This window comes from Dryobates pubescens, chromosome 7 (assembly GCF_014839835.1).
Source record: "Dryobates pubescens isolate bDryPub1 chromosome 7, bDryPub1.pri, whole genome shotgun sequence".
NCBI classification, from domain to species: domain Eukaryota; kingdom Metazoa; phylum Chordata; class Aves; order Piciformes; family Picidae; genus Dryobates; species Dryobates pubescens.
The window spans coordinates 11,302,965-11,327,698 of NC_071618.1; the positions used below are offsets into that span (position 1 = coordinate 11,302,965).

The 24,734-nt window shown below is 38.8% G+C and overlaps 1 protein-coding gene across 1 annotated transcript in view; it reads left to right on the forward strand.

Annotated features, from left to right (window-relative positions):
• The window catches only part of EFNB2 (ephrin B2), a 44,067-nt gene extending 19,756 nt beyond the window's left edge, over window positions 1–24,311 (forward strand). Inside the window, exons 2-5 of the mRNA XM_009898702.2 lie at window positions 2,110–2,393; window positions 19,865–19,957; window positions 20,716–20,829; window positions 22,351–24,311. Of these exons, the coding sequence (XP_009897004.1) occupies window positions 2,110–2,393; window positions 19,865–19,957; window positions 20,716–20,829; window positions 22,351–22,733 (874 nt within the window). The 3' untranslated portion in view covers window positions 22,734–24,311. The remainder of the gene's footprint in view (window positions 1–2,109; window positions 2,394–19,864; window positions 19,958–20,715; window positions 20,830–22,350) is intronic.
• Window positions 24,312–24,734: the final 423 nt, after the last annotated feature.

Below are 24,734 nucleotides of genomic sequence, written 5' to 3' on the forward strand. Positions count from 1 at the left end.
GCATGAAGAAGACTTGCTGACAGGAAGAAACATTTGCAGTGATGGGATCATGCAGCCTTTGTCCTAGCATGCAGATGGGGGAATACAAGTTATTTTCGCCTTTCTGGTACAACACTGCTGCACAAGAGCAAAGTAAAACAGAACTATGATCAGGCAAAGTGGTAAATTCAGACACAGGCGATAGACACTCTGTCCCTTTGCCTGGTCAGAGTTGATCCCTGAGGCAAGCCTGCATCAGGATGCATGCTGCTTCCTTGGCAATGTTTGTGAGATGGGTTCTTCCTCCTGCCATTTCCCTGATGCCTTTGTAGACCTGGCCTCTCCCTCAGTTGTCCCTCACTGGGACAGTGATTGAGGAGGCTGCATTTTCATCATTCCATTTGTTTCATCATTTTAGCTTTCAGGGAATGAGAGCAACTGCATTCCTTTGGCAGTGCCTGAAAACTGGAGGAGGAGGTGCAGCTTCACCCTGTCTCCAGTACCTCTCAGTTTGGACAGCCATGGCCAAGTCTACTTTCTGTAGTCTGAAAATTATACTGCATGACACAAAAGAGCCCAGTGATTTATACATCAGCAATTGCTTTTCTTGCCATAACATTTCATTGTTCTTTTCCCCTAAATCTGTAATTATATGTCTTTGTCCTGCTATGTGCTGCTTCACAACAAATACAATTCTTACATAGGCTTTGTGAGTGAAAATAATCCTGCTCAATTAACACAGATCATAAACTTGCATTGTGTGACAGCAAGCAGTTGTAAATGATGGATTTGAAATTTGGGGCATCACATCATCCTCTTCTCTAATTTAATAAGTTCTACCCCAACACTACTACATGTTGTGGGCTCCTGTTGCCAAGACAGAGGCTGGAGGTCACTGAGCCTACAGCTTTGTTCTGCTTGGACCTTAACACTCTAAATTTAAAGTTTCCAGGAAAGCTGTCTCTGAATAAGCTAGATTTACTATGTGCACTGTTTAAATGCTAGCACTTGGAGAAGGGTGTTCATTAGGCAACAATTGTTTCAGTCATTTTTTCAGGCTGATTCTCCATTAAGGAAGACCTTTGGAAAAGGCTGGCAGGCAGAAGAAAGAGGAAAGAAAGTCAGTCTTTTAGGTCTGTGCACTCAAGGATGTTGTGTTGTTGGCTGTAGTTCTAAAACACGCACTTCTTGGCCTTAATTGGAACAACTATATCTTACAGAGAAAGAAACAAACAAACCTGCTATGGCTTTTCTGAGTGTGAGAACAAGGCTTCTCATTTTGTGGGTGAATCAGTACTCTTAAGTAATTATTTATATTCTTCTTTCATGAAGAAGTGGTGAAATTCACCTATAATACCAGTAGGAAAGTTACAATATTGAATTTGTGCAAAAAGCCTTTAAGGCAAAAGTACACTTACATTTCACTTGCAGCATAAGAAATAAAAAAGAGCTAAAATAAAGGCAGTAATGGTGGGGTTTATGAGGAGAAGAAATCACTGTAGTGTAGAGTCACACTGTCATGGAAAAATGTTTCATCAGAAGCATGTGTGATGCTTTGGTCAGGTAAATCTCTGTCCACCCCAGGTCTGTAAGCATGATTCTAGTGAGTGACTGATACTCCTTTGTAATATCAATCAGCACCTTAATATGTTGTTAAGTCTTAAAGTTGTTTCCTTTTCTACATGGCTGCTCAACTATTTGAAAGATTAATCATGTCATTCTCCCATGTTCAAAGTTAGAAAAATATATGCAAGAATAGTAGAAATGTTACCAAAGCAGAAAAACAGGATTGTAGGCCACCAGATTTTGTACTAGATGTTGTAAGTGGCCAATTGTGTAAGAAATAGCAGTGTCTGCCAGAGATGTAAAACCTAGAGTTTCTGAAACAGGAATAAGGAGTAAGAAATTCAATCCATCTGTACTTTGAAAGATCTGACTGAACATCTTGTTGATTTTATATTGAGCCAGGCCCGAGCTGTTAAGATCTGGTTTGCTCAGTTATTTTGGTTTTGGAAACTATGTGTTTGCTCCTTTCTGTCTACTGCAATTGCTGCTTTTCTAGATGAGGTTTTATCAAGGATCTCACATTTTCCTTTTTTTTTCCCCCCTTTTTTTTTCCCCCTGTTTTAGATTCCTTCCTGGACAAGGATTGGTACTATATCCACAGATAGGAGACAAACTGGATATTATATGCCCAAAGGTGGACTCTAAAACTGTTGGTCAGTATGAATATTATAAAGTCTATATGGTTGATAAAGACCAAGCAGATAGCTGTGCTATTAAAAAGGACAATACACCTCTACTCAACTGTGCCAAGCCAGATCAAGATGTTAAGTTTACTATCAAGTTTCAAGAGTTTAGTCCTAATCTCTGGGGACTGGAATTTCAGAAGAACAAAGATTATTACGTCATATGTAAGTTAAAAGTATCAGTTGTTTATTCTTTTAAATAAAATTGTTTGTTGTTTTGCATGTTGCCTTGTACAATAGAAGCAAACCCAGTAAGAGTGTGAATGGGTTTGTATTTTTTTCTCTGAAAATACTTTCTTGCCAACATGTTTTTGACATAATTCCTGACTTCTGTAGAGTCTCTCTCTCTTTTTCCTTTGGTATGTGTAAACCAAATTAGATTGTATTTCCATGCCTGTAAAGGGCTTCTCCATTTGTCCAATACACTCTGTCTTGCATTCATATGGAAAGCTGTGTGCAGCTAAACCATGGTGTGTTTCCTGCTCACGGGTCTAGTGTCATGTGCCTTGCTCTCAGATGCTCTTATGCCAGGAGCAGGGTAAGGGTGGCCTGGCAATTCTGAACTGAGGCATCTTACATGAGATGGCTGACCATTGCTCCAAGTGGTCCAGGGATTCTCACAGGAATCACCTTTTGGCTGCTTTGGAGCCAATTTTGATAGTGTTATTTCCCCACAGGGGTTGCTAGTGGGCTCTAGTTGAACATACCTAGCCACAAAACATACCATGTCCATACAGTAGCTAGAAGAGTTATTGGGCAAAACCTGGACTAGCATGATTATGTATTTCCTTCTTTTTCATGGTCCTGTGCTTGTAAAAAGAATAACTGTGATATAGGCCTTGTGTCCAGCAATATAAACTTTGTGTAAGTTTTAATCTGACCAGGGATTTATGACTGAAAGCAAATCTGGGGGTAACTGCTGTGTTTAGTGATTTGAATTATTTATGATGTATAAAGTTAATGATGTGAGTCAGAAATCAGCATAAGGCAAGACCTCATCAGGACAACAACAATTTACATTATTTAGGTTTGTAGTATAATAATTACTTTAGGTTGTGATACCATGATCTGTGGATCTCAGTTAGCCTCCTGGGGACTTTTGAAGTCTGGAGCAAGGATCACCAGTTAGTAGGAAGTGGACAAATTCTGTGCATGGGCATTTCTCTAATTAAAAGGAAGTTTGTAGGATCATAGAGTAGTTACGGTTGAAAGGGACCTTTAAAAGTCATCTAGCCCCTCTGCAGAGGGGGCAGGGACATTTTCAACTGGATCAGGTTACTTAGAGTCCTCTCTAACCTGACTTTGAATGTTTTTAGCAATGGGGCATCTGCCATCTCTCTCTGGGCAACCTGTTCCAGTATTTCACCACCCTCATTGTAAAAAACTTACTACTTCTACCCAGTCTAAATCTACCCTCTTTTAGTGTAAAACTATTAGTCCTTAACCTATCACAGCATACCCTGCTAAGTTTGTCCCCAAACACATTACTGCCACTTCCTTGAATATTGGACAGCTGCTGTTTCATGTATTGCCTGTCACTCTGATTGTTTCTGAATTAAAAATACTCTAATTTTACAAGTGCTTTTAGCAAATATTTTTAAAATGGAAATACATTTAATAAATTTGAATTGATGCTTAATTCTCAGTTATCCATAATCACACTCTCTATAAAATAAGTTGTACGTCACAAAAGCTAAGAATTAACTGTATTAAAAATTAAATATAGAAATTACTAAATAATAGTTGTGAGAGCTAAAAAACACTTTGTTGGTGGTAGTGGATTTTTGGGTTTTAAGGTTTGAAAAAAGATCACTTAATTTAGGTGCTTTCCTTGTTTAGTCAGGGGGTATATGAAAACCTAATCCCATTTACACAGCATTTAACTTTGACAAACTTACCACTGAAATGCAGTGAGATTTACAAAGATTTACCAACTGCAAGATTAGATGTTGAGAGATAGTTGTCTGTAACTTCAGTGAAAATGTGCAGCATGTAAATGATCACGCTCAAAAGCTGGGTTTAATGATGAAATACATTCAGTACTTTGTGCTGCTTTTAAAAACCTCCACAACAGACCAGCTGTAGTGCAACAAACGGAGGTTACAATTACTACCTGAAAATTACGGGTATAAATGGAGTTTTCTGATACCCTGTCAGTTCTGTCATATCTGTCTCATGGATTTACCCAGAAAATTACTAAATATGTCTCATTTTTCACTAGTTTTGTATAATTATTATATCAATAAAACATAATAGACATTGCATTTCTTGGATGATTACAGTATAGTTTGGTTCAAAGAACTTGCTCAGGTTTCAGCCTAATACCTCAAAAATCACACTGGCTTTGCAGTAGTAGTGGAGTGTCTTAGGATATTATTTTCCCTATTCATTCTGACATAAACAAATGGCTAATTTATCACTATATTACTATCATACTAACTGAGCAGGGGTGCACATACATTTTGACAGGTTGGACAAAAATCCCCAGCTCTGAAAACCCAGCCATCCTGAAACTCGTGATTTTTTTGTCATTCAGGAACAAAACAATAAATTTAGTGATGCAATCTCACAAATGCTAAGAGTGGTAGAAAAACAGGCCAGGGCTCAGGACTACCTGAAAGGTAGTTGTATCAATGTGGGGATCACTGTCTTCTCCCAAGTAACAAGCATTTGGATGACAGGAAATGACCTCGAGTTGTACTGGGGCAGGTTTAGACTGACTTATTAGGAAAGAGTGGTGAAGCATTGGAACAGGCTGTCCATGGAAGTAGTAGAATCACCGTCCCTCGGAATGTTAAAAAAATGTGTAGACATGATGCTTAGTGTCATGGTTAAGTGGTGGACTTGACAACGTTAGGTGAGTTGGAGGTCTTTTCCAAGCTTAATGATTCTATGATTCTGTTCTGTGATCTTTTCCCTTGGCTAAAGAGCATGAAACAAACCACACTCAAAACTTAATCTTTGCAGTGCTTTGTTATGGCTGCATCTACAGCCTAATCTCATGCTGTTTACAGCGGCAGGTTGTTTTCAGCCCTTTTGTATGTTTTGTGCATCATCATGTACCTTTATCATCTTGCCATTATTTGAAAAGAGCTTGTTTTTCTAAGGTAATGATACGTGTTTTGCAGAGCTGTATTAAACAGTAAAACCTCTATTCAGTTTTAGGGGTTTAGTCATTTTGTGATGAAGAGTTATAACACAGGATGAAGCCGTTCCTGAACCCTGTGTACCATTAGGGAAATGTGATTACACAGGAATCCTTCAGGACATAATTTCTAGATGTATTCATGATAGGTATAGCAGAAGGACATCTTTCCTACTCAGTATTTCCCTAAGCATATACAATATGCAACTTTTCTTATTCTACAGTTCCCAATTTTTAATACAAGTTAAAATGTAGATGAGTTTCTGATACCTGTTTTCACATTTAATGATACTTTAATCCAAAAATAACCTAATCAATTTCTTGACAAAATATTCCTCAATATTCGAAGAATAATTGTGTGAACAGCAGCGCTTTGAAAGATGATACTGAATGGTATTGTCAAAGTGAGTAAATGATGTAGCAGTGTCCTTACTTTTCTTTTGTTTGGTATCACCAATTTTTAGTTCCTGGGACCTTAATAAATTAATTTTCCTACAGTTACCTGATTTCAGCAGAACTGGGGAAGGTCAAATGTACTTGAGATCCCAGAAGCATTAATGTTAGATTATCCGAAAATGTGTCCATTTAGCTAACATATCATGTCTCTAAGGAAATCCTTAATTAGATATGTGAAGGAAGATACATCCTGCCCAACAATGAAAATTTCTGTCTGAAGGGCAAAGTTAAGCAGAGGAAGGTTGTGCAGATTTACACTCTGATGTTTGCATGAAAAAGTTTTTAATATCTTTATATAGTTAGGGAACAAAGTGTAATATTCTGCTGTTATGGATTGCTCAGAACGAGCAATGAGGATCGCAATAATAGGAGACTGATCTGCAGGTACTTGGGTCCTGGTATAACTGCATCAGTACCTCTCTCTGATGTGACATTTCTGACATGTGAGCGTAGTGCAAGTATATATAGTATGCCAAAGATGTTTACTTTTGGTGAACAGGAGGTGTCATGAGCCCTTGCCAAGAAATGTGGCCTTTACTCAGAGGACACAGAGAACACTGTGGTATCCTGTGTTTTCACTGAAGGGATGCCCTGGGGAAGCTATGCCAGAGGCTTGTAAAGGAGCAGTACAGTGCTGCTTGCCTTTCAGCCACTGTTACGCTCCCGAGCTGGTTTGGCCAAACAAGCACATACTCTGCTTACTTAACCTCTTGTTTTGCATAAAGGAAGTGTAGATTATGGGCTGACATCATCAGCATTAAAAAATAAGTCACCTGTAATGAAGTCTGTATTTGTTCAAAATTTGTAAAAGAGTGGCTTGAGACTTGGGGAAGGGGCAATGGAATGGTCCTAGGAAAGGTCCTTCAGATGCTTGCTCGGCCTGCCACCTCATTAGCGAAGGTTGCCAAGGTAATGATGCTCATTGGCTTTGACACTGGCAAAATAGAATACGCAGCTTTCCTTAAATGTTTGTTGTCAACATTTTTTCAAGTGACCCACTTAGATAATTGGCCTGTGGCTTACATTAAAAACCATATATATATTAGATCCCTGACTGATTTAAATGTTTATACTGGCTAGTAGCGCTATATTTTGTATAATTGCTTTAATAGTACTGTGGCTTTTAAAATCAAAACAATCATTCTGAAACTGCAGTATTAGCTGGTTTGACAAAATCACAAAGCTTTTTATGTTCTCACTTTGTCATTCTGTTATAATTAAAGGGCAGTAATTGAAGAAGAACACATTAAAGGACAATATAGATTGTCCTGAAATATGTCTCAGCTGGGAAGAATAAATCTCTTCATGTGGCCAGATAGATTTATATTAAAATATTATTTTAGTATTCTGACCAAACAATTTAAACACTAGGTAATCTGGCTGACTGGGCATTCTGACACTTCTCTGAGGCAGGGTTCAGTCTGCAGCCCCCTGCAACCTCCCTAACACTTAGTGAGAGCTACCTGAAAGGAAGCAGTGTATTTTCCTTTGTCTGGATGTTAATTCGGAACTAGCCAAAATGAGGACAAAATCTGTATCAGAATTTCAGTTCCATTTTTCTTGCAACAGCAAAGACATTGTTCATGCTTTTTGGTAAAGCTTCTGTGGTCCAGAAATTAATTGCTACTTAATATTTGTGGTGATGGTGTTGATGAAAGCCTGTGTGATAATAGCCACCCTGATTCCAGTTATACAAAGATCACTTTTATTTTTTTTCTTTCCTTTCTCCTTCTTCATACTCAGAAAATCATTTGTTCTTATTGTAAAATGATACCCAGAGGCCAGTCTTTGATTTTGCTCAGAGTCTTTCAAGGGGTATATCAGCAATACCACTTAGCTCTTGTTGAATTAAATAGAAATACAGCACATACAAATAATAATATTATTTGAGGAAAAAAAATCACTGTGCAGCTTCAGATTTCTAACAGAATCTAAGATCTACAGGATTAATGGAGTGATGGTCCTTTGGGGTTTTGTCCCAGACCACACAGGTCTTGTTAGAGAATAAGGCTATTTCAGATTGATGGACTTTGTTCATACTAGGTGCCATTTCCTAGGCAGTACTGACTGTTTATCTTCTTGAAAGTAGACAGAGATAGTTCAGCAGGAAATCTGTTATTATTTATGTATTCCTGAGGGAGGGAAATGAGAGATAGGAATACTCTGTTAATTGATGGTGTCTTGTGAAAGAATACATTTATCCTCCCATGAATGCCCCAAGTATTCCAGATAGATAGGAAATAAGGTGAAAATGAAGAAAGAGTTGTTCGGGAAATAGGAATTAAACAAGTTGTAACATTTCATAGGACAGTGTTTAGTATTTTTAGCTACTATTTATTTTTCTGATTGTATTAGTTCCTCATGAACAATTTATAAATATTGCAGACAATATGTTTAAAAAGAAATATACAATATTCTTACTTAGAAGTCTGTATATATATAGTATACATATTAACAATAAGGGACACTTGGAGTGCTTTGTCAAAATCAGATTAAACCCTGATCTTGTATGAGTTGTATATGTTCTTAGATTTACATATCTTATATTTACATGTTACATAGTCTTTAACAGGACTACACACAGAATAAAGATGGGTTGAGTGTGTATTTTGTGCTTTATATGCAGGGTATGAGTAATTGTTTAAATAAAGGGGATGTGGTGACATATGCCATGCTATGATGAAAGTGTCTGTCTGAAGACTGGAAGCACACTAGCATACTGAGACATATTTGACTTTCATTTTGTACCTATGTTTGGTGATGAGCATTTACCTCATCAAGTGGGATGATCAGTCTTTATTTCATACAGTTGTTTATACTGTATCTCTCATGTATTATAGTATTTTCAGTCCTAAAATAAGACTGGGAGCTGCATAAGGGTTTTAATGAAATTGATTTAAAATACTTGGAGTTGCTTGCCTCATTAAAGTCTTTACACAGCTGGACTGGAGGAAAATGTACTTTTGCCTGACAAAAGTATATTTTTAACATTAGCTAAAACCAGCGTTGAAACTGTTGTAAAACAGGGTTAAATGTCTGCTTAGACTTTATTTCATGACTTTAGTGAATCCTGGAAACTTAGAAGAAAGAGTTTCAGGATTTATTTCTGATAAATCTGACTATAAAACTAAGCCCTAATGGGCAGTCTTCCAGTTGCTATTTTTTTTCAGTCCCAAGGAAATAATTGAAATATTTCTGTGAGTAAAATCAGGATTAGGCTTAAGGTAGTTTTAGCAGCTCTTGGAGAGGAGTCCATATTAAGCTGATAAGGGTGGTTTTAAAAAGCACGTTAGGGTCTTTGTTAGCATAATTTATCAGTTTTCTGTTCAGTGGATGTAGAGAGCAAAAATAGCTAAACTCCAGCAGCAGAGTAGTCCCTATGTGCTCGCTGGGCTGCTGTGAGAGAAACAGAGATCTGAATTCCAATCCTGCCAGGGAAACCAAGAAGGATTTATTTTAAAAGTATTTCATATCATCACATAAATTCATTTAGACCACAACAGTGCAGTTGATCGCAGAACCACAGAATGGTTGAGTTTGAATGACACCTCTGGAAATCATCTAGTCCCTTGATTAGGCAGGTTCAGCTGCAGCTAGTTGCTCATGCTTGTGTTCCACCAACTTTTGAGTATCTCCAGCAACAGGGACTCCACAGCTGCCTGGACAAACTGGTCCAGTGCTCTCTCACCCTCACATTCAAAAATATTTTCTCACATTTAAACAGCATTGCATGTATTTCAGTTTGTACCTGTGGCTTCTTGACCTGCCACTTGGCACCTTCCTTTACTGCCCTCACCAGGTGTTTTATACCAGGCAGATAAGATCCCTTTCAGCATTTTCATTTGAGACTGAACAGTCCAATGTCCAAGTCCTCAGCCTTGCCTCCTATACAAATGCTCCAGTTCCTTTATCATGTCTATGAGCATCACTGCAGAGTAGATAGGAAGGATCACCTCCCTCTGTTTACTGTCAATGCTTTGCCAAATGCAGCCCAGGAGGCTGCTGGTGTATTATCAGCTGGTTAGGCCACACCTTGAATACTGTGTCCAGTTCTGGGCCCCCCAGTTTAGGAAAGATGTTGACTTGCTGGAACATGTCCAGAGAAGGGCAACAAAGCTGGTGAGGGGTTTGGAGCACAAGCCCTGTGAGGAAAGGCTTAGGAAGCTGGGGTTGCTTAGCCTGGAGAAGAGGAGACTCAGGGGAGACCTTATTGCTGTCTATAACTACCTGAAGGGAGGTTGTAGACAGGCAGATGTTGGTCTCTTCTCCCAGGCAGCCAGTATCAGAACAAGAGGACACAGTCTCAGGCTGCACCAGTCTGGATGTTAGGAAGAAGTTCTATACAGAGAGAGTGATTGCCCATTGGAATGGGCTGCTCGGGGAGGTGGTGGAGTCACCATCATTGGAGGTGTTCAGGAGGAGACTTGATGGGGTGCTTGGTGCCATGGTTTAGTTGATTAGGTGGTGTTGGATTGGTTGATGGGTTGGACGCGATGATCTTGAAGGTCTCTTCCAACCTGGATTATTCTGTGTATATGTATTCTATATATATGTAACAAGAGGACACAGTCTCAAGCTGCACCAGGGGAGGTTTAGGCTGGATGTTAGGAAGAAGTTCTTCACGGAAAGTGTGATTGGCCATTGGGATGTGCTGCCCAGGGAGGTGGTGGAGTCACCATCACTGGAGGTGCTTAGGAAGAGACTGGATGGGGTGCTTGTTGCTGTGATTTAGTTGATTAGATAGTGTTGGATGGATAGGTTGGACTCGATGATCTCAAAAATCTTTTCCAACCTGGTTAATCCTATCCTATCCTATCCTATCCTATCCTATCCTATCCTATCCTATCCTATCCTATCCTATCCTATCCTATCCTATCCTATCCTACCCCAGCTGTTGGGAGACTAGTGGTGGCCCCAGGCAGAGATTAAGGGTCAAGTGACTCATAGTGTTATCAAACTTGGTGTCCACCATAACTCCCCAGTACCTTTTATGTAAAGCCACTTTCCAGGTGTTTGTCCCCAGCATGTACTGAAACTCAATTCCACTTGCTGTCCAGAGGCTGCCACAGCAGATGTGGTAGTAGAATCAAGACATTCATTAAATGATTTGTGTTGCAAAAGGGAAAAAACCCCCAACCAAATAATATTACACTGTTAAAACACTAGTGAAATATTAGTAATTGTGTGAACATACTTACTAAAAGTATTGGTTCCTCTGTCTAGTTATGACTTTTCAAAATCCCAAACACTGGATGATTAACATACCTACCTCATCAGAGATTCGTAAAATGAACAAGATGTGCCTGTGTGATATTTTCTAACGAAGCTAAGCTCCTTAATTTCTTCTGGCATGTATCTGAACCAGAAATCCTGTAGCACCTTGGAAATGTAGCAATTGCTTTATTTTAGCAATATTCCCTCATTAAGTTTTACTCCATGGGTATTTTCAAATTCTAAATACAAACATCAGCACACTGCAATGAAAACAGTGCTTAACTTCTGATCATCTTTGCCAAGTGTACAGTCACCCATTGGTATCATAACTGATCTCAGTACTGAGGTGCCAAACTCTGTGTTGCTGAAGGATAGTTAGATGATATAAACAGCTTTTTTGTGTTTTGCAGTAAAGCACACTATTGTTGTGCTTGATGCAAAAGCAGGAGATGAAGGTATTTTTTTATTGAAGCAAACATGTGGAAAATTGCTCTGGATTGTTATAGTACAGAGCATCTCCCCTGAAAGGAATGAAGTTCATCTGTAGGGCAAACTCTGACTGTGGCACTTTATTAGGGTTACTCCTGGACTCTGGGTGGTCAAAACAAATAACATCATGTCCATCTGAACTGTTATAACCATGAGACTGGCACATTTTCTCATCTATAGTGTTACATTCTGAACTGTCACTAGGCATTAACTCAGTCACTGGTGAAGTCCTACCACCTAGAGATGAACTCTGCCTCAAAATGATGTTTTCCACTTCAGTGCTACTCGTACAGCAATTACTGGGTCATTAATATCATTGCATGCAATTAGTGACAGTAGAATGAGCAAGAGGTTTGTTTATTTAATATGAACTTTCACTATAACCCTTTCTTAGCCAAGTGCTGCAGAAACCAGAGAGATTTTCAAGGCAGATGAACATCCTTGAAGAGTGGTGGTGTGCTTGTACAATGTAGAAAATAGGGTCCTCATTTAACATTAGAGCTTCTACTTTTGTTTCCAGCAAGCCTGCTTGTCATTAGCAGCAATCAATGTAACTTGAATGCTAACTGGTTCTGTTAGTTCTGTTTAGGTGAACTCTTAAGCAAAGCTGCTTGTGGCAGTGGGGAGATATTTTTCCTCATCCAATTTTTTGCTGGGAGAATGGATAGACTTGCATGAAATACCTGTTTGTGGTTGGTGGAGATAACTAGCTAGTAATCTGTAACATACTTAACATTCTTTCTGATATATACTGAATATTTCACAATTAGTGGGCTTACATCTAGAATAGAATAGACTAGACTAGACTAGACTAGAATAGAATAGAATAAACCAGGTTGGAAGAGACCTTCAAGATCATCGTGTCCAACCTATCATCCAACACCACCTAATCAACTAAACCATGCAACCAAGCACCCTATCAAGTCTCCTCCTGAACACCTCTGCCACAGTTACTTCAGCACTCACAATATATAATTTGTTTATGTAAACTAGAAGTAGCCATGTGTACAGTACATCATTATCTGACAGTATTTCTTGGGAGTATGTGAAATACAGAACTTTAACAAATGCTTAACTGTAATGGAAGACTTAAATTGTCATTCAATATGAAACAGTATTAAGATGCTTTTAATTGATTTTTATTTTTTTAATAGAACCTCTAAATCATTCCAAGAGAATTTTGAAAAGGGACATTTGGCAGCATTGAAGCAAGTAGGATTTTGTTGTGGGTAGGTGGATGCTGTGACTTTCTCTAATGGATAATAATTCAGCAAATAGTTTACTGTTAAGTATACTTCATCTTTGATATTCCCTAACCCAGAGATTAAATGATGCTGGTTTTTAAATGATGGGCATCAGAAGCCCATGGAAACTCACAGATTTTTTTTATACTTTCCAATTTCATCTTACTCACAGTTTCTTTTTCCCTGTATGGAAAGACTTTGTTGGCATAAAGCGTTTGTTGTTTTTACCTCCTATATTCTTGCTATATGATGGCATGTCTCCCTGGAATTAATAGAATCATTCTGCGTGCAGGAAACAAGTTATATACAAGAACTCTCTCCCTATTTTATTCTTAATACTTGGACAGTACTTCTCAGTTGAATGACATGAGAGGCAGGAAGGAAAGTCTGCAGATTTCCAGATGTGTATCTGGAATTAAAAAGTTGACACATATCAAGGTATATTAAGTTACAGAACGGGTTGGCTGTGTCCTGCTTGTGTTCTCCACATTACATTATGAAGCAATAATAAAATCCGTCCCTCTCTTAGCATATGAACACAAGTAGAGACTTTTATGGGGAATTATATAAAGACCCCCTATATCATGACTCCCACATCATAAATACCACAACTCATGACATTCTCATTTGGTCAAAACACATTTTAGAGCAGTGGTTGGAAAAGTGAATCAGAGTTTTACTTCAGAGCTTTTGCCTTTTTCTAGACAGAAAAAGGCCTATTTTTATTTTACTTCATTTTCTTCTGGTATTAGCTTGACTGGGGAGGTTGTTGTTGCTTACTTGCTGTCCAGAATAAGCTTGTGAATATATATTTGTGAAACTTGTGTAGATACAAATCCTGAAGACATAGAACATTTGACTTAATTTAAGAAAGAGCAAGAATGAGAAAGAAGAATTCTTGCCCTTCACACAGAAGTTTTGCCTCCTGTGTGGATAGAGAGAAAAAAAGCCTGGCTTCAAGAGTTATTTATAAACACTCTTAAAAGCTTTAGTTTAATTTTTAAAAATCTGTCTTAATTTGAAGAAATGTGTGGAATAAGGTTGAAGGAATGAGAGTTTCTGAATGGCCTTTAGGTTGAGGAACTCCTCAAGATTTTGCTGCCATCTCAACTTTGCAAGTAGAGCAAATAAAATCCCAGATCTGTTAGAAAAGCACAGAATTATTGGTAAACCGTGTTTATACACTTTTCATGAGTGTCTCAGTTTCCTAAATTGTATTAATTGCACAAATGCAGAAGGGTTTTGTCCTCTTTCATTAAGGATCCTTTCTTTGTCTCTATATGATCAGTAGAAAAGTTAGGATGTGATTTTACTGTGGATTTAAACACAGCGCACTGACAGTACTCCATACAACTATTCATTATGCATTTAAGTTTTAGTCCAGGTTTGGGACTGCTGGTAGTTAAATTTTAGTAGACCATTTCTTTTTTTTTTAAAGTAAAGGTTTCAGTGTCAGTCTTATGTTGTTTTTTTTTTGTCACTGCAAGCAAGGGTAAACCATTAGTTGCTAGGAGTATATTACTGTATTTATCTTCATTGTAAACTGCAGTTCACAGAACACAGTGTTTGCCAAACTACCTGATCTTTGGTTAGTGGCCTGAGCAATGCTTTTTAGTTGTTTCCAATCTCCATGCAGATCTGGCATTGCTAGTAAGTTGGGGGCCAAAGGGGGGCAAAAAAATAAATTTAATTAAAACACTCTTTCTGTTACCTCAGCTTCTTTGTTCTTCATCCCTGACTGGTCTAGAAACAACCTCCATGTTGTGATCTATGATTTGTGGTTTCACAGTGTGTGATTTCTGGTGTTCTTAAACCTGCCCCATAAATTTAGATAATTTATGGGAAAGAGTCATTAAGAGTCATTAAAAGAACCAAAATTAGATGAAAGCAGAGCACAAATGCACAATGCCTGTCCAAAATAGTGTTCTACTAATTAATAAAATAAAAAACCCTCAGAAGCTTTACATGCACTTAGTAATCCTGCGAGTGCAGGAAGAGATCAAGTGCAGGTTTGGTTTAAGAATAACTTCTTCCTGCTGTTGGATCTAAAGCTTTTGTGGCTTTTTACTGGTGTTTAGGCTTTTTTCGTTCTAAGCACATCTAGGGAAAGTGGAGATGAGTAGGGTTATTTGATTTTATTTAGCTCTGATTCTGAGAAACCTGTTTTCTGACACTAAATCAAGCAGTATTTAAGAAAAAAAAATGTTGAGAATCACTACTATTGGAAAGCACTGATCTACTTCAAAAGCTTCTGTAACTCTCATTTTTCTATTAGCAGATCCACACCAGCAGCAATACATTCTTGCTTGCTTCGTCAGTGATATGTCTTTTGATACATTGCCAAATGACAGCAGACTGAAGAGGGACAAACCTTATTTTGTCCCTGCCCATTAGTTGACATATTTTCCTATAGTCTGTGGTTTAAGGTCCCTTTAGTTTTCACAGGAAAATAAAGCATGATGATCATAATTCCTGTCTTCGGCTATGTAGTCCATTTCATATTCAAACTCTAGAAGTAAATGTATTACAAAGTTGTGGTAGTTCAAAGGATGTGACATGGAATTTGTAAGTAGGTGATGTTTTTCATAATTCTAAAAGATAAAAGTGTGGTTAATAATTGTGACAGAATTAAGAGGCTGATATTTTCATCTGCTGGTGTTTTAAGTAATTGTGTTGATGTTTTTTCATTTTGTGATGTGTTTTTTTTAGGAGTGAAAGAAGTTGAATTTTTGTGACTGTGCCTTCATTTCTAATCTCTTTGTGAATGAAAAGCTATATAAAGGCACAAATCCAGCCGCTTAATTCTCCATCTGATTAGAGCAATGTTACCAACCTGATAGGCTGAAAACAGCCAAGATCCATGCATTGGCTTAGCCTCCTGGGAGGCAGAGTAATAACAATCAAATGAAGACATATTAAAATGTAATATTACTTCCTCTCCATGGGGACTGTATAAGAATCATAGCCAGGAACTATTCTTGTCAGCTGACTCTCTTTTGCTCACTGATTCCCTGCTTCTGCATTTATGACTAAAGCATTTCATGCAATAAACAAGAGTTGTGAAGTTTTAAAAGCAAATAAATGCAAAACATCACAGATTGATCCACATGAGTTGCAGGGGTTTGTGTGTGATTGTTTGTTGGGGTTTGCCCTTTTTTTTTAAATAATACATATATTTTGAAGAAGGCAAGGCAGAGCTGGAATGATTCTTTGGTCTGAATAATGTCATGTCTTCTTGTATAAGGGAGAATATATGTTAAGGCAGTGTTTTAAGAAACTGAAAATGTAGACTAGCTTCTCCAAAGTAAGTATGTATCAGCAGGCTCTTAGCTATAATTTCATAGCAAGTATTTTTTTTCTGGAAGTTGAAGACTCCAAACTCCCATTCCTTACAATATAGCAGCTGCTGTTGCACTGAAAAAATGCAAACACAGTGTCTGTGTTCACAGAGATCAAACATCATTTTTGACTGACTGCTGTAAACATTGTCTATAAATTACAACAAATTTGTCAGAAAGTCTTAAAATTAATAGAGATTTTAAAACACTTATATCTGTTTATCTGTAGGCGTGACTAAACTGTTGTCTAGATAGCTTAGTGTGCTTTTGACTGCATTTATTAATTTTGCAATGGACACCAGTGGAGTAGGACAGGCCTGAGAAAATCAGAGGTACCCATCCCTCAAAAGATTTAAAAATATTTTGTTACCTATGTAGCAACATCCTACTCACTTCTATTTTCCTATTTGTTGCTGCATTAATGCAATGTAAAATGTGGGATCCTGAGAACATTCTATAGTCACTGTATATTACTTACGCTTAGTAATGTTAATATCGATGTATTATCTCGTCTTCTTTAGTGCAGGGCCATGCACGGTAATTTGTGAGCAAATGCTTCTAAAACACAGCCATATATAGATCTAAATATAAAAAAAACCCCCAAGCCTGTTCTTTTATATATTATATATATATGTATATATGTGTGTGTGTGTGTGTGTATAAAAATAAACTGGATTAATTTGATCATCTAAACACACCACAGAGTAACATTTCCATTTTACATGCAAGGAATTTGTGATACATTCTGTGTTTATTGTCAGAAGTCTTTGTCACAGACACTTTTTTTTTTTTAAATAGCCTTTAACTCTGAGTAGAGCTCCAGATGCAGGGTCACTTTCCTGTAGAAGTGACTGTGGTGGAGGATCTTACATGCTAGCAAGTATAAGTTTTATTTGGAGATCAATATAGAAAGGCAGCAAGTGTTTGAGGAATATTTTGTACTTGCTCCCTTGTTTGACTTCTGCACACTAAACTGTCAAGGGACATTAGCAGTATGAAATTCTGTTTTCCCTGATGTCCCAGGTTACCTTTTTTTTTTTTTCCTCCTTGCAGCTTTTCAAAGCTTGAAACAATGTGTTTAAAGCTACCCACTTTCTTCCTGGTACACTAGGGATCTCTGAGGTTATATTTCAATAGTCTTAATGAATTTTGAAAAATAATTTCCTCTAGTGGCCATGGATAATTGTCAGTTTAATTACAGGGAGAGGCTGAGATGGAAACTTTGCTTTGTCAATGAAATGCTCCTCTTTGAAATTCCCTGGTTCTCAGGATGTAGCAGTCTCTACTCTGAGCTGTAACATAGGCTTTTCGAAAACCCCTTGTTGAAGAGCTGTGGAAAAAAGTGAACAGTTCTGCAAATTCATTCATCTGACATCAAAGCTATGAACACATTCTTTTAGCCAGCAAGCAAGGCAGACTGCGCTCGCGCATCGGCACACAACCAGACTCATTGTACATCTGGACCTTCCCGTTTGGAGACTATTTGAAGTAACTTTGCATTCTTTTTGCCGTCTTACTTTCTTGTTCTGAACTGGGGTAAGACTGCACCCTCTGCGTCTTACTGAGGTCTGCTGGTCTGTGGGCTAAATGGATAGACCATTAAAAAACAAAATGGCATTGATGTGCAGAAGAAGCATAACCCCTTCAATTAAAATCACATTGAAGGTGTTTAAGGAGATACGCAACCCCCATCACCTCAATTGTAAAACGAATAAAAAATGCAAGCCAAAATCATTTTGTATTAGTTGTACTTCGAGCTGATGCTCAGATTTGATATTTCTATTTACTGCTTTTTTCCCCTTGTCCTTGTGCTAGTACATTGGCAAATAGGTCATAAAACCCACTTTCAGCAAAGACACATTTGATTTATGTGTAGAAGTGGTTCATAGTATTGATTTTTTACCCCTCTGGAAAAAATAAAAGAAAGCAAAACTATATGTCTCCATTATTTTCCTAGTCTGGCAATGCATTGGCACATTTCAGGTCATCTTTTACCTTGAATTACTCATTGTACTCTTTTATATTTAAAAAAGTCTTCTTTTCTTCGTTCTTTTTTTTTGTGGGGGGGAATAAAATCCCACAATTCGTTGTGCATATGGGCATTGTCATGTTTTTAGGAGGGAAGGAACAAGAGGAGGAGCTAGGAGGGACCACATATAAGAAGAAGGGAATGTTAGGAAAAGAAAGCACAATTCGGGAAGTTTGTATGGTGGCTGTAATTCGAGTTAGTCACAAAAGAGGCAGAAGTGGAACAAAAACAAGAGGCAGATCAAAGGCTAGGAAGCAGGGTTCAGCAGTATGGGGTTTATATCTTTACAGCTAGAGAGAAGATTAGAGCAAGAAAAATACTACCATGGGGCTAGGATGACATTGTGAAAGAAGAAGGAAATATACATAGGCTGCATTTTGAAAGAAAATCCCCAAGGAAGGCAAAAGCGAAGGAACGAGAATTAAAAACAAAGGTCCAAACAGTGTGAAGCCCTGGCTGAATTAGATCCTGAGCTGAAAGGAGAAGGGCTGGGGCAGGAAAGTGCTGCTTAAGCAGTTCACCACAGCCACGGCAAGCAGTGAGCTCTGTTATCTCCCATTTTCTGCTTCTTTTCTCCAGCTGGTGGCCCAGTGCCAGTGTATGTGCTGGCACCTGCTCATAGCTGTGTTTTGGGCCTTGGATAAACAGCTCCAAGAAACAATGATGAAATTTATTTCCCCAGGACAACTGGGGTGGGAAAAACCCTGGTGCATTCCCTAATTAGCAAAGCCAGAGTCCACCATCAGTAGACATCCCTGCTTTGCCACTGTGGCTGAGACACCAGTGCACATACAGACATAGCCAGTGCTTGGCACAGTGCAGAGCAGTGGTGATGCCCAGGGTCAGGCAGCTGCCAAATAGTTTTCCAGCAGCTGTTGGGTTTTTTGCAATCAACAGCTGGCTTGCTGCCTGAGGGGGTGCACCCCTAGACCATGACTCAACATTTTGTATTCTCCAAGGGAGCTGTACTATGCTCACAAATTGCATTGCAGTGTCAGCTTGTGGCAGGGTTGCCTGTTTCCCGCCAGCACCTAGATAAGCGAGAATAATATAAATGCAGGGGAAAGCACCCATTTGTTTGTATGAGCTAAAACTCTCCTGTGAGAATGCAGCATTTCCCTCCTCGCCCCCCCACCCCCACAGAGGTTCCTCAATGCTGAGAAAAGTGAGATTGTACTTTAAAATATTAAATGGTTTTCCAATCAGTGCAGAATCTCAGCTTTCACCTGGGTCTTTTGTATGTGTTCACTTTTTCCAGCAGGAGATTTGTAATAGAGGAAGCAGGTGTAAGGTGGTGATTAGAAAGATATTGTTGGGGAAAAAAAAAAAAAGGGTGAATTTTCAGTGCTTTGCTTCTCTAAGCCTGCCAGGGCTTCCTTTTCAGCTGACTCCATCACCTTTTATCCAAGGTACTGTGTTTTTGTCCAAGTCAGTCACTCAGTCAATTGTGCCTGGGAAAATAAGATGGCTGTGTAAATCTGAAACATTGATAACATACTTCTCCATTTGTATATATTGTATGGCTTACCAGTGTATTCATTCATTTGGCTTTCAACATTTCACAATGTTTCATAGGTCAGCCTGAGCAACAAGAACAGGTCTTGGTAGATTAAAAGATTTCTGCTTTCAGATACTCATGTTCACATCACTTTGCCTGTTGATTTCCTGTTTGTTTGTTTGTTTGTTTATTTATTTTTATTTTTATTTTATTTTTTAATCAGCAACATCAAATGGGTCTTTGGAGGGCCTGGATAACCAGGAGGGAGGGGTGTGCCAGACAAAAACCATGAAGATCCTCATGAAAGTTGGACAAGGTAAAGATTATCTGCCATTTCATTAAATTACTTTGATCAGTCTCAATGTCTTTGTAGTCTTCAGGCTTCTTCTAGTGGTGTACACCAGAGAACCAGACAAGTCTAGTGTGGTCCTTCCTCCCTTACAGTCTGAAAGCAAAGCCTATTTTCTCTTCTTCAGCTACTGACAGATTGCTACAGAAGGAGGGTTAGTGTAATAAGATCTATTCATTGGAGAAGTCCCTAGAAGGAAAGGTCACCTGGGAGTAGTGTATTTCAGTCATTTTTATTTTTATTTTAAAAACAAAAGCCACAACTCTAATGCTTAAAATTATTTAAAATACATGAAAAGAGGGCAGCTAATATTACTATAGTTTGCTTGTTATGAATTCTGATTACAGAGGGTTTTTTGTTCATTGTCTCTTTTCACATATAGGTAACCTATTGTGCAGGAAGAAAGAATTATTCTTCTAAGTAGAAGTTGGTTTAGTAGTCAATCAGCTTCCTCGGTTAAACTGAAATGTCATCTGCAAAGCTTTTCTTGCCAATTACAGGAATCCCTATAGTTTCTGCAAGTGGCCTCACATTTTAAACCTCTGCAATAACTAATACAACCATTTTGCTTCAAAAAGAAAATAACATTCTTGTATCTCCCAGTCCTTTGCATAATAATTCTTCTGTTCAAAACCATTCCTGTCTCACAAGGTGTCTAGAGCCATCTTGTAAGGCTCTATACCATCAAGTGCTGAAGCGGCATGAATCGTCTTTTTCTTCCCTAGATCCGAACTCGGCAGGGCTACCCCGGCACACGGATCCCACCAAGCGCCCTGAGCAAGAAGCAGGCACCAATGGGAAGAGTTCCACCACCAGCCCCTTTGTAAAGGACCACTCAGGTAAGTGAGGTGGAGCTCCCACCTGGGATGGGGTTCTGGTGGAGTTTAATCGTTTTTCCCCAAACTCATTTTGTTTCACCATTAAAGTGCCAGATAAACAAATGTTTACATACTGAGATGGAGCAAAAGCCAGTTCTGATGCTCTGGTGGATGGTGTCTGGAAGCTTCTCTCTTCCCTCTATCATTCTGCAGTGGAAGTCAATACCATCATGTGAGAGCATCACTCATTTACAGGAAAGGTTTTGGATAGGACGTTCTCTAAGCAGCTTTACGATGGTGCTTACATTTAGGCGGTGCTTTACATGTAGTACTCTGGCAGATGAACAAGTCATTTTTTCTTCCTCTTCCCGTATAATACATTATCAAACAGTTCTCAACAGCCATTTATAAAGTTTATTGTCAAAGGATATATAATTAATGTCCTGGTCTTTTAACTGACCCTTTATAGGGTCTGCACATAAATGGCTGATCTTTCACTAAACTGGTTCCAAACAAATATCTTTAGGATGCATTTCAGATATGAGGTGAACAGGAAAAAAAGCTAACTCTGAAGATCTAAGGTCTCCAAAAGAGCAACTCAGTGAACTGGGAATGCTATGAGGCACAACTGGCTTACCGATGATCATGGCGTTCTTGAAAATGGCTTCAAGTTTTCATTCCTAGCTCTGTCATTAGTTAGTGGCCTAATGAACCTTTGATATGGCAGTCATTGAGCAGGTTTCAGCCATATCCTACAGAGGTTCTAGCAGTTCACACTTCTTCCACCTGAGAGCGAGCATCAAGTGAGCAAAGTCAATTCAAATTTTCAAGTGAGAAAGTGGCAAGTGAGCGTTCACTTAATTTTTGTGACAAATAACATGACAGTGTGATGGCACCAAATATTCAACAGGCTGTTCAACATGTGAGCTTTTCCTGACTACCAAACATGTGGTGTAGTTTTCTTCTAAGTTAATGTAAATAAGGACAAGCAGACACACACCATGGCCATTTTGCTTGTGTTCCCTGCTGCCTCAAGCTCTTTTGTTTCATTTGCAAGCAAGAGGAGTCCACGTAAAGAGGTACTAAGGGCGGGTTTAACTTAAATCAATGTGTGAAAGATAAAATAGCCGAACAATGTGAGACCAGTTGCCCTGAGAATAGTTACTTCCCTGTGTTATTTCCCCTCACAGTCCTATCCCACCCCTCTCTGCTGCCTGAGACAGGTCATCATCTGTTAAAAGATGTGGTGTGCATCAAAGGCTGCCTTGTCAATGCCAGTCCTTGCTGGTGATGGATGATGATGTATGAAACAGGGTGGCTTGGAAGCATCACAAAAGTGAGACCAACAGACACAAAGTCTTGTTTAATATTGATTGCTGACTTCAGCTGTTTGCATTTAGCTGTCTAACAGGGTAATTGGTTTGTCAAAGTTTAGCTGTCAGTTAATTCTTCCAGTCTTGCTTACTCTACACATTTTTAAGCAGCGTAAATGGGTCACAGGATGGCAATAACTTTTGTCTGTTGTATTTCCGTTCTTTCCAGGATCTAGCACAGATGGCAGTAAGGCTGGGCATTCCAGTATACTGGGTTCAGAGGTGGCCTTATTTGCAGGGATTGCATCAGGGTGCATCATTTTCATCGTCATCATCATCACTTTGGTGGTTCTTTTGTTGAAGTACCGGAGAAGACACAGGAAGCATTCCCCGCAACACACAACAACTCTCTCACTTAGTACATTAGCCACCCCAAAACGCAGTGGCAACAACAATGGTTCTGAGCCCAGTGACATTATCATTCCTCTAAGGACTGCAGACAGTGTCTTTTGCCCTCACTATGAAAAGGTCAGCGGCGACTATGGACATCCAGTGTACATAGTTCAAGAGATGCCTCCTCAGAGTCCAGCAAACATTTATTACAAGGTCTGAGAAACACACAACCAACTCTGTGGTACATTTGATTCATAGAGGAAACTCACTGGTCAAATGCTTTCTGTTGGGGTTTGTGATGATGCCTTGTGTGCTAGCATTGACTCAAGCACAGGGGGGAGAAGGTGACAGCTCTTTATCCAGGAGCCGACGCAAGCTGGACAGCTTACCTAGTCTGTAGAATTCCTATCTTGGTGAATAAGTATTCACTAAAAGCTGGAAGACTTTTACGTAGAAGATGCCCATTCTGATTGCTGTACTCTTGTTACATTCATCATCCTCAAAGCCATGTGCTGCGGGTGTTCAGGCATGTACAAAAACCAAGGGAAGATGGAGTGATCTGTGGATGTTTAATAGCTCTAGGCATCCTGAGAAGGTGTTCTAGGATATACCAACCTTGAAATGCAATCTTCTGACTTTTTGTGTGTCTCAGTGCATACTGGATTTGTCACACAGACCTTAGTGTCTAAGTAAGACTGGTTAAAGTTCTCTTGCTTTTAGTCCATCACTGTTCCATTTTTTTCTGTAATCCAGGGATCTGCCATCCTTCACATAATATTTCCTTTCACTCCACCTCCTGAATCACTAATGAAACATTAATGTTTGGAGATGTGTGCTCCATCCATCTGCTACACAGCCTCACTTGAATGGGCTAATGCATTTATAGAAATCGTGTTTGATAGTAAGGAGCCTTCCAGCCAGCAAGTTAGGCCGTCAACAAAGTCAAGAGCAGGACTGGGTGGTGGAGGGAAGGGCTCACTGCAGTTGCAGTTGAATACTGATGCCTCAAAAATAGAAGCTGGAAAGAAAAAAAAGAAAACAAAACCATTTAGGTAGTACAGCACTTTGGTATGCTAAGTTTTAAGAGGCAAGTAGGAGACAATAGCATACACAGTGGATTAGGGCTGCATTTGAAGGATTTTGTGGTAACCAAATACCAGTGTGCAGAAAACAATAGTACCTTCAATAAAGTAGAACAAAGGGTTATTGTTAGTAAGTGAACAAGCTTAGAGAGGACAAGACAATAGCAGGCCGCTGAGAATATATTAGGGCAGGGCTGTTGTGGTACTGGCAATAAAATATACAGCTTTGAAGCTGTAGTGGAAACGTAGTCTGCTTCGGATGACTTTTAAGCAGGCTCAGCTGCTATACTATCACATTATACTAAACACAGGGAGAGCATTTAATAAAATATCAGAGAGCCAAATCTGGCCAAGATGATTATAAGCCAATGGGTCAAATGAGCTGTTGCTGGTTCTGTGACTGGTAAAATTGTGAAAACAAGAAACCAAACCTTTCTCATCTCTAAAAGTTAAGACAGAATTTCTGTCTGATCAAGTCTTTTGACAGTTTGGTTCGTTGTAGTGCTGTCCCTGCACAGTGAGTATAGGTACTGTGACTGACACAGCCGTTCATTGGTGCTCTGTTGCAAAGTTAAAGCACATATGGCAAACCTCTTGCAGTCTGTAAGAATTAAATAAATTATGACACTGAGATGGAGAAGGAAGATATGTCTTATTTATAGTAGGTGTATAGAACACAAGGGATATAAAGTGAGAGTATTTTGTTCATTCTTCTTTCTTTTGGTTTACTTGCTTTTAACTAATATTTTGAGATTGCACAGAATCTACACAAGAAGATGTGAAACTCATTTGTGGCAATTAAATAGTCTTAACTTGTCATCATTTCACATATATATGTGTGTGTACATACATATATTTATATATGCATATATGTGCACATATACACATGCGTGTGTGCACACACACACACACACACACATATATATATACACTCACACACATTCAAAACCAAAAAGAAACTGCTTCGGGGAAAAACATCAGCCATCCACAAATAACAGTGGGAGCCTATTAATAATAATAAATAAAAATAAATAAATTCAACACATCTCATAAGAGAAAACTAGGAAATAAAAGGCCCAAAATATCAGCAAGCGAGTGCTACTGCATCACGTGTTTAACAATGACAAGATGTGCCGGC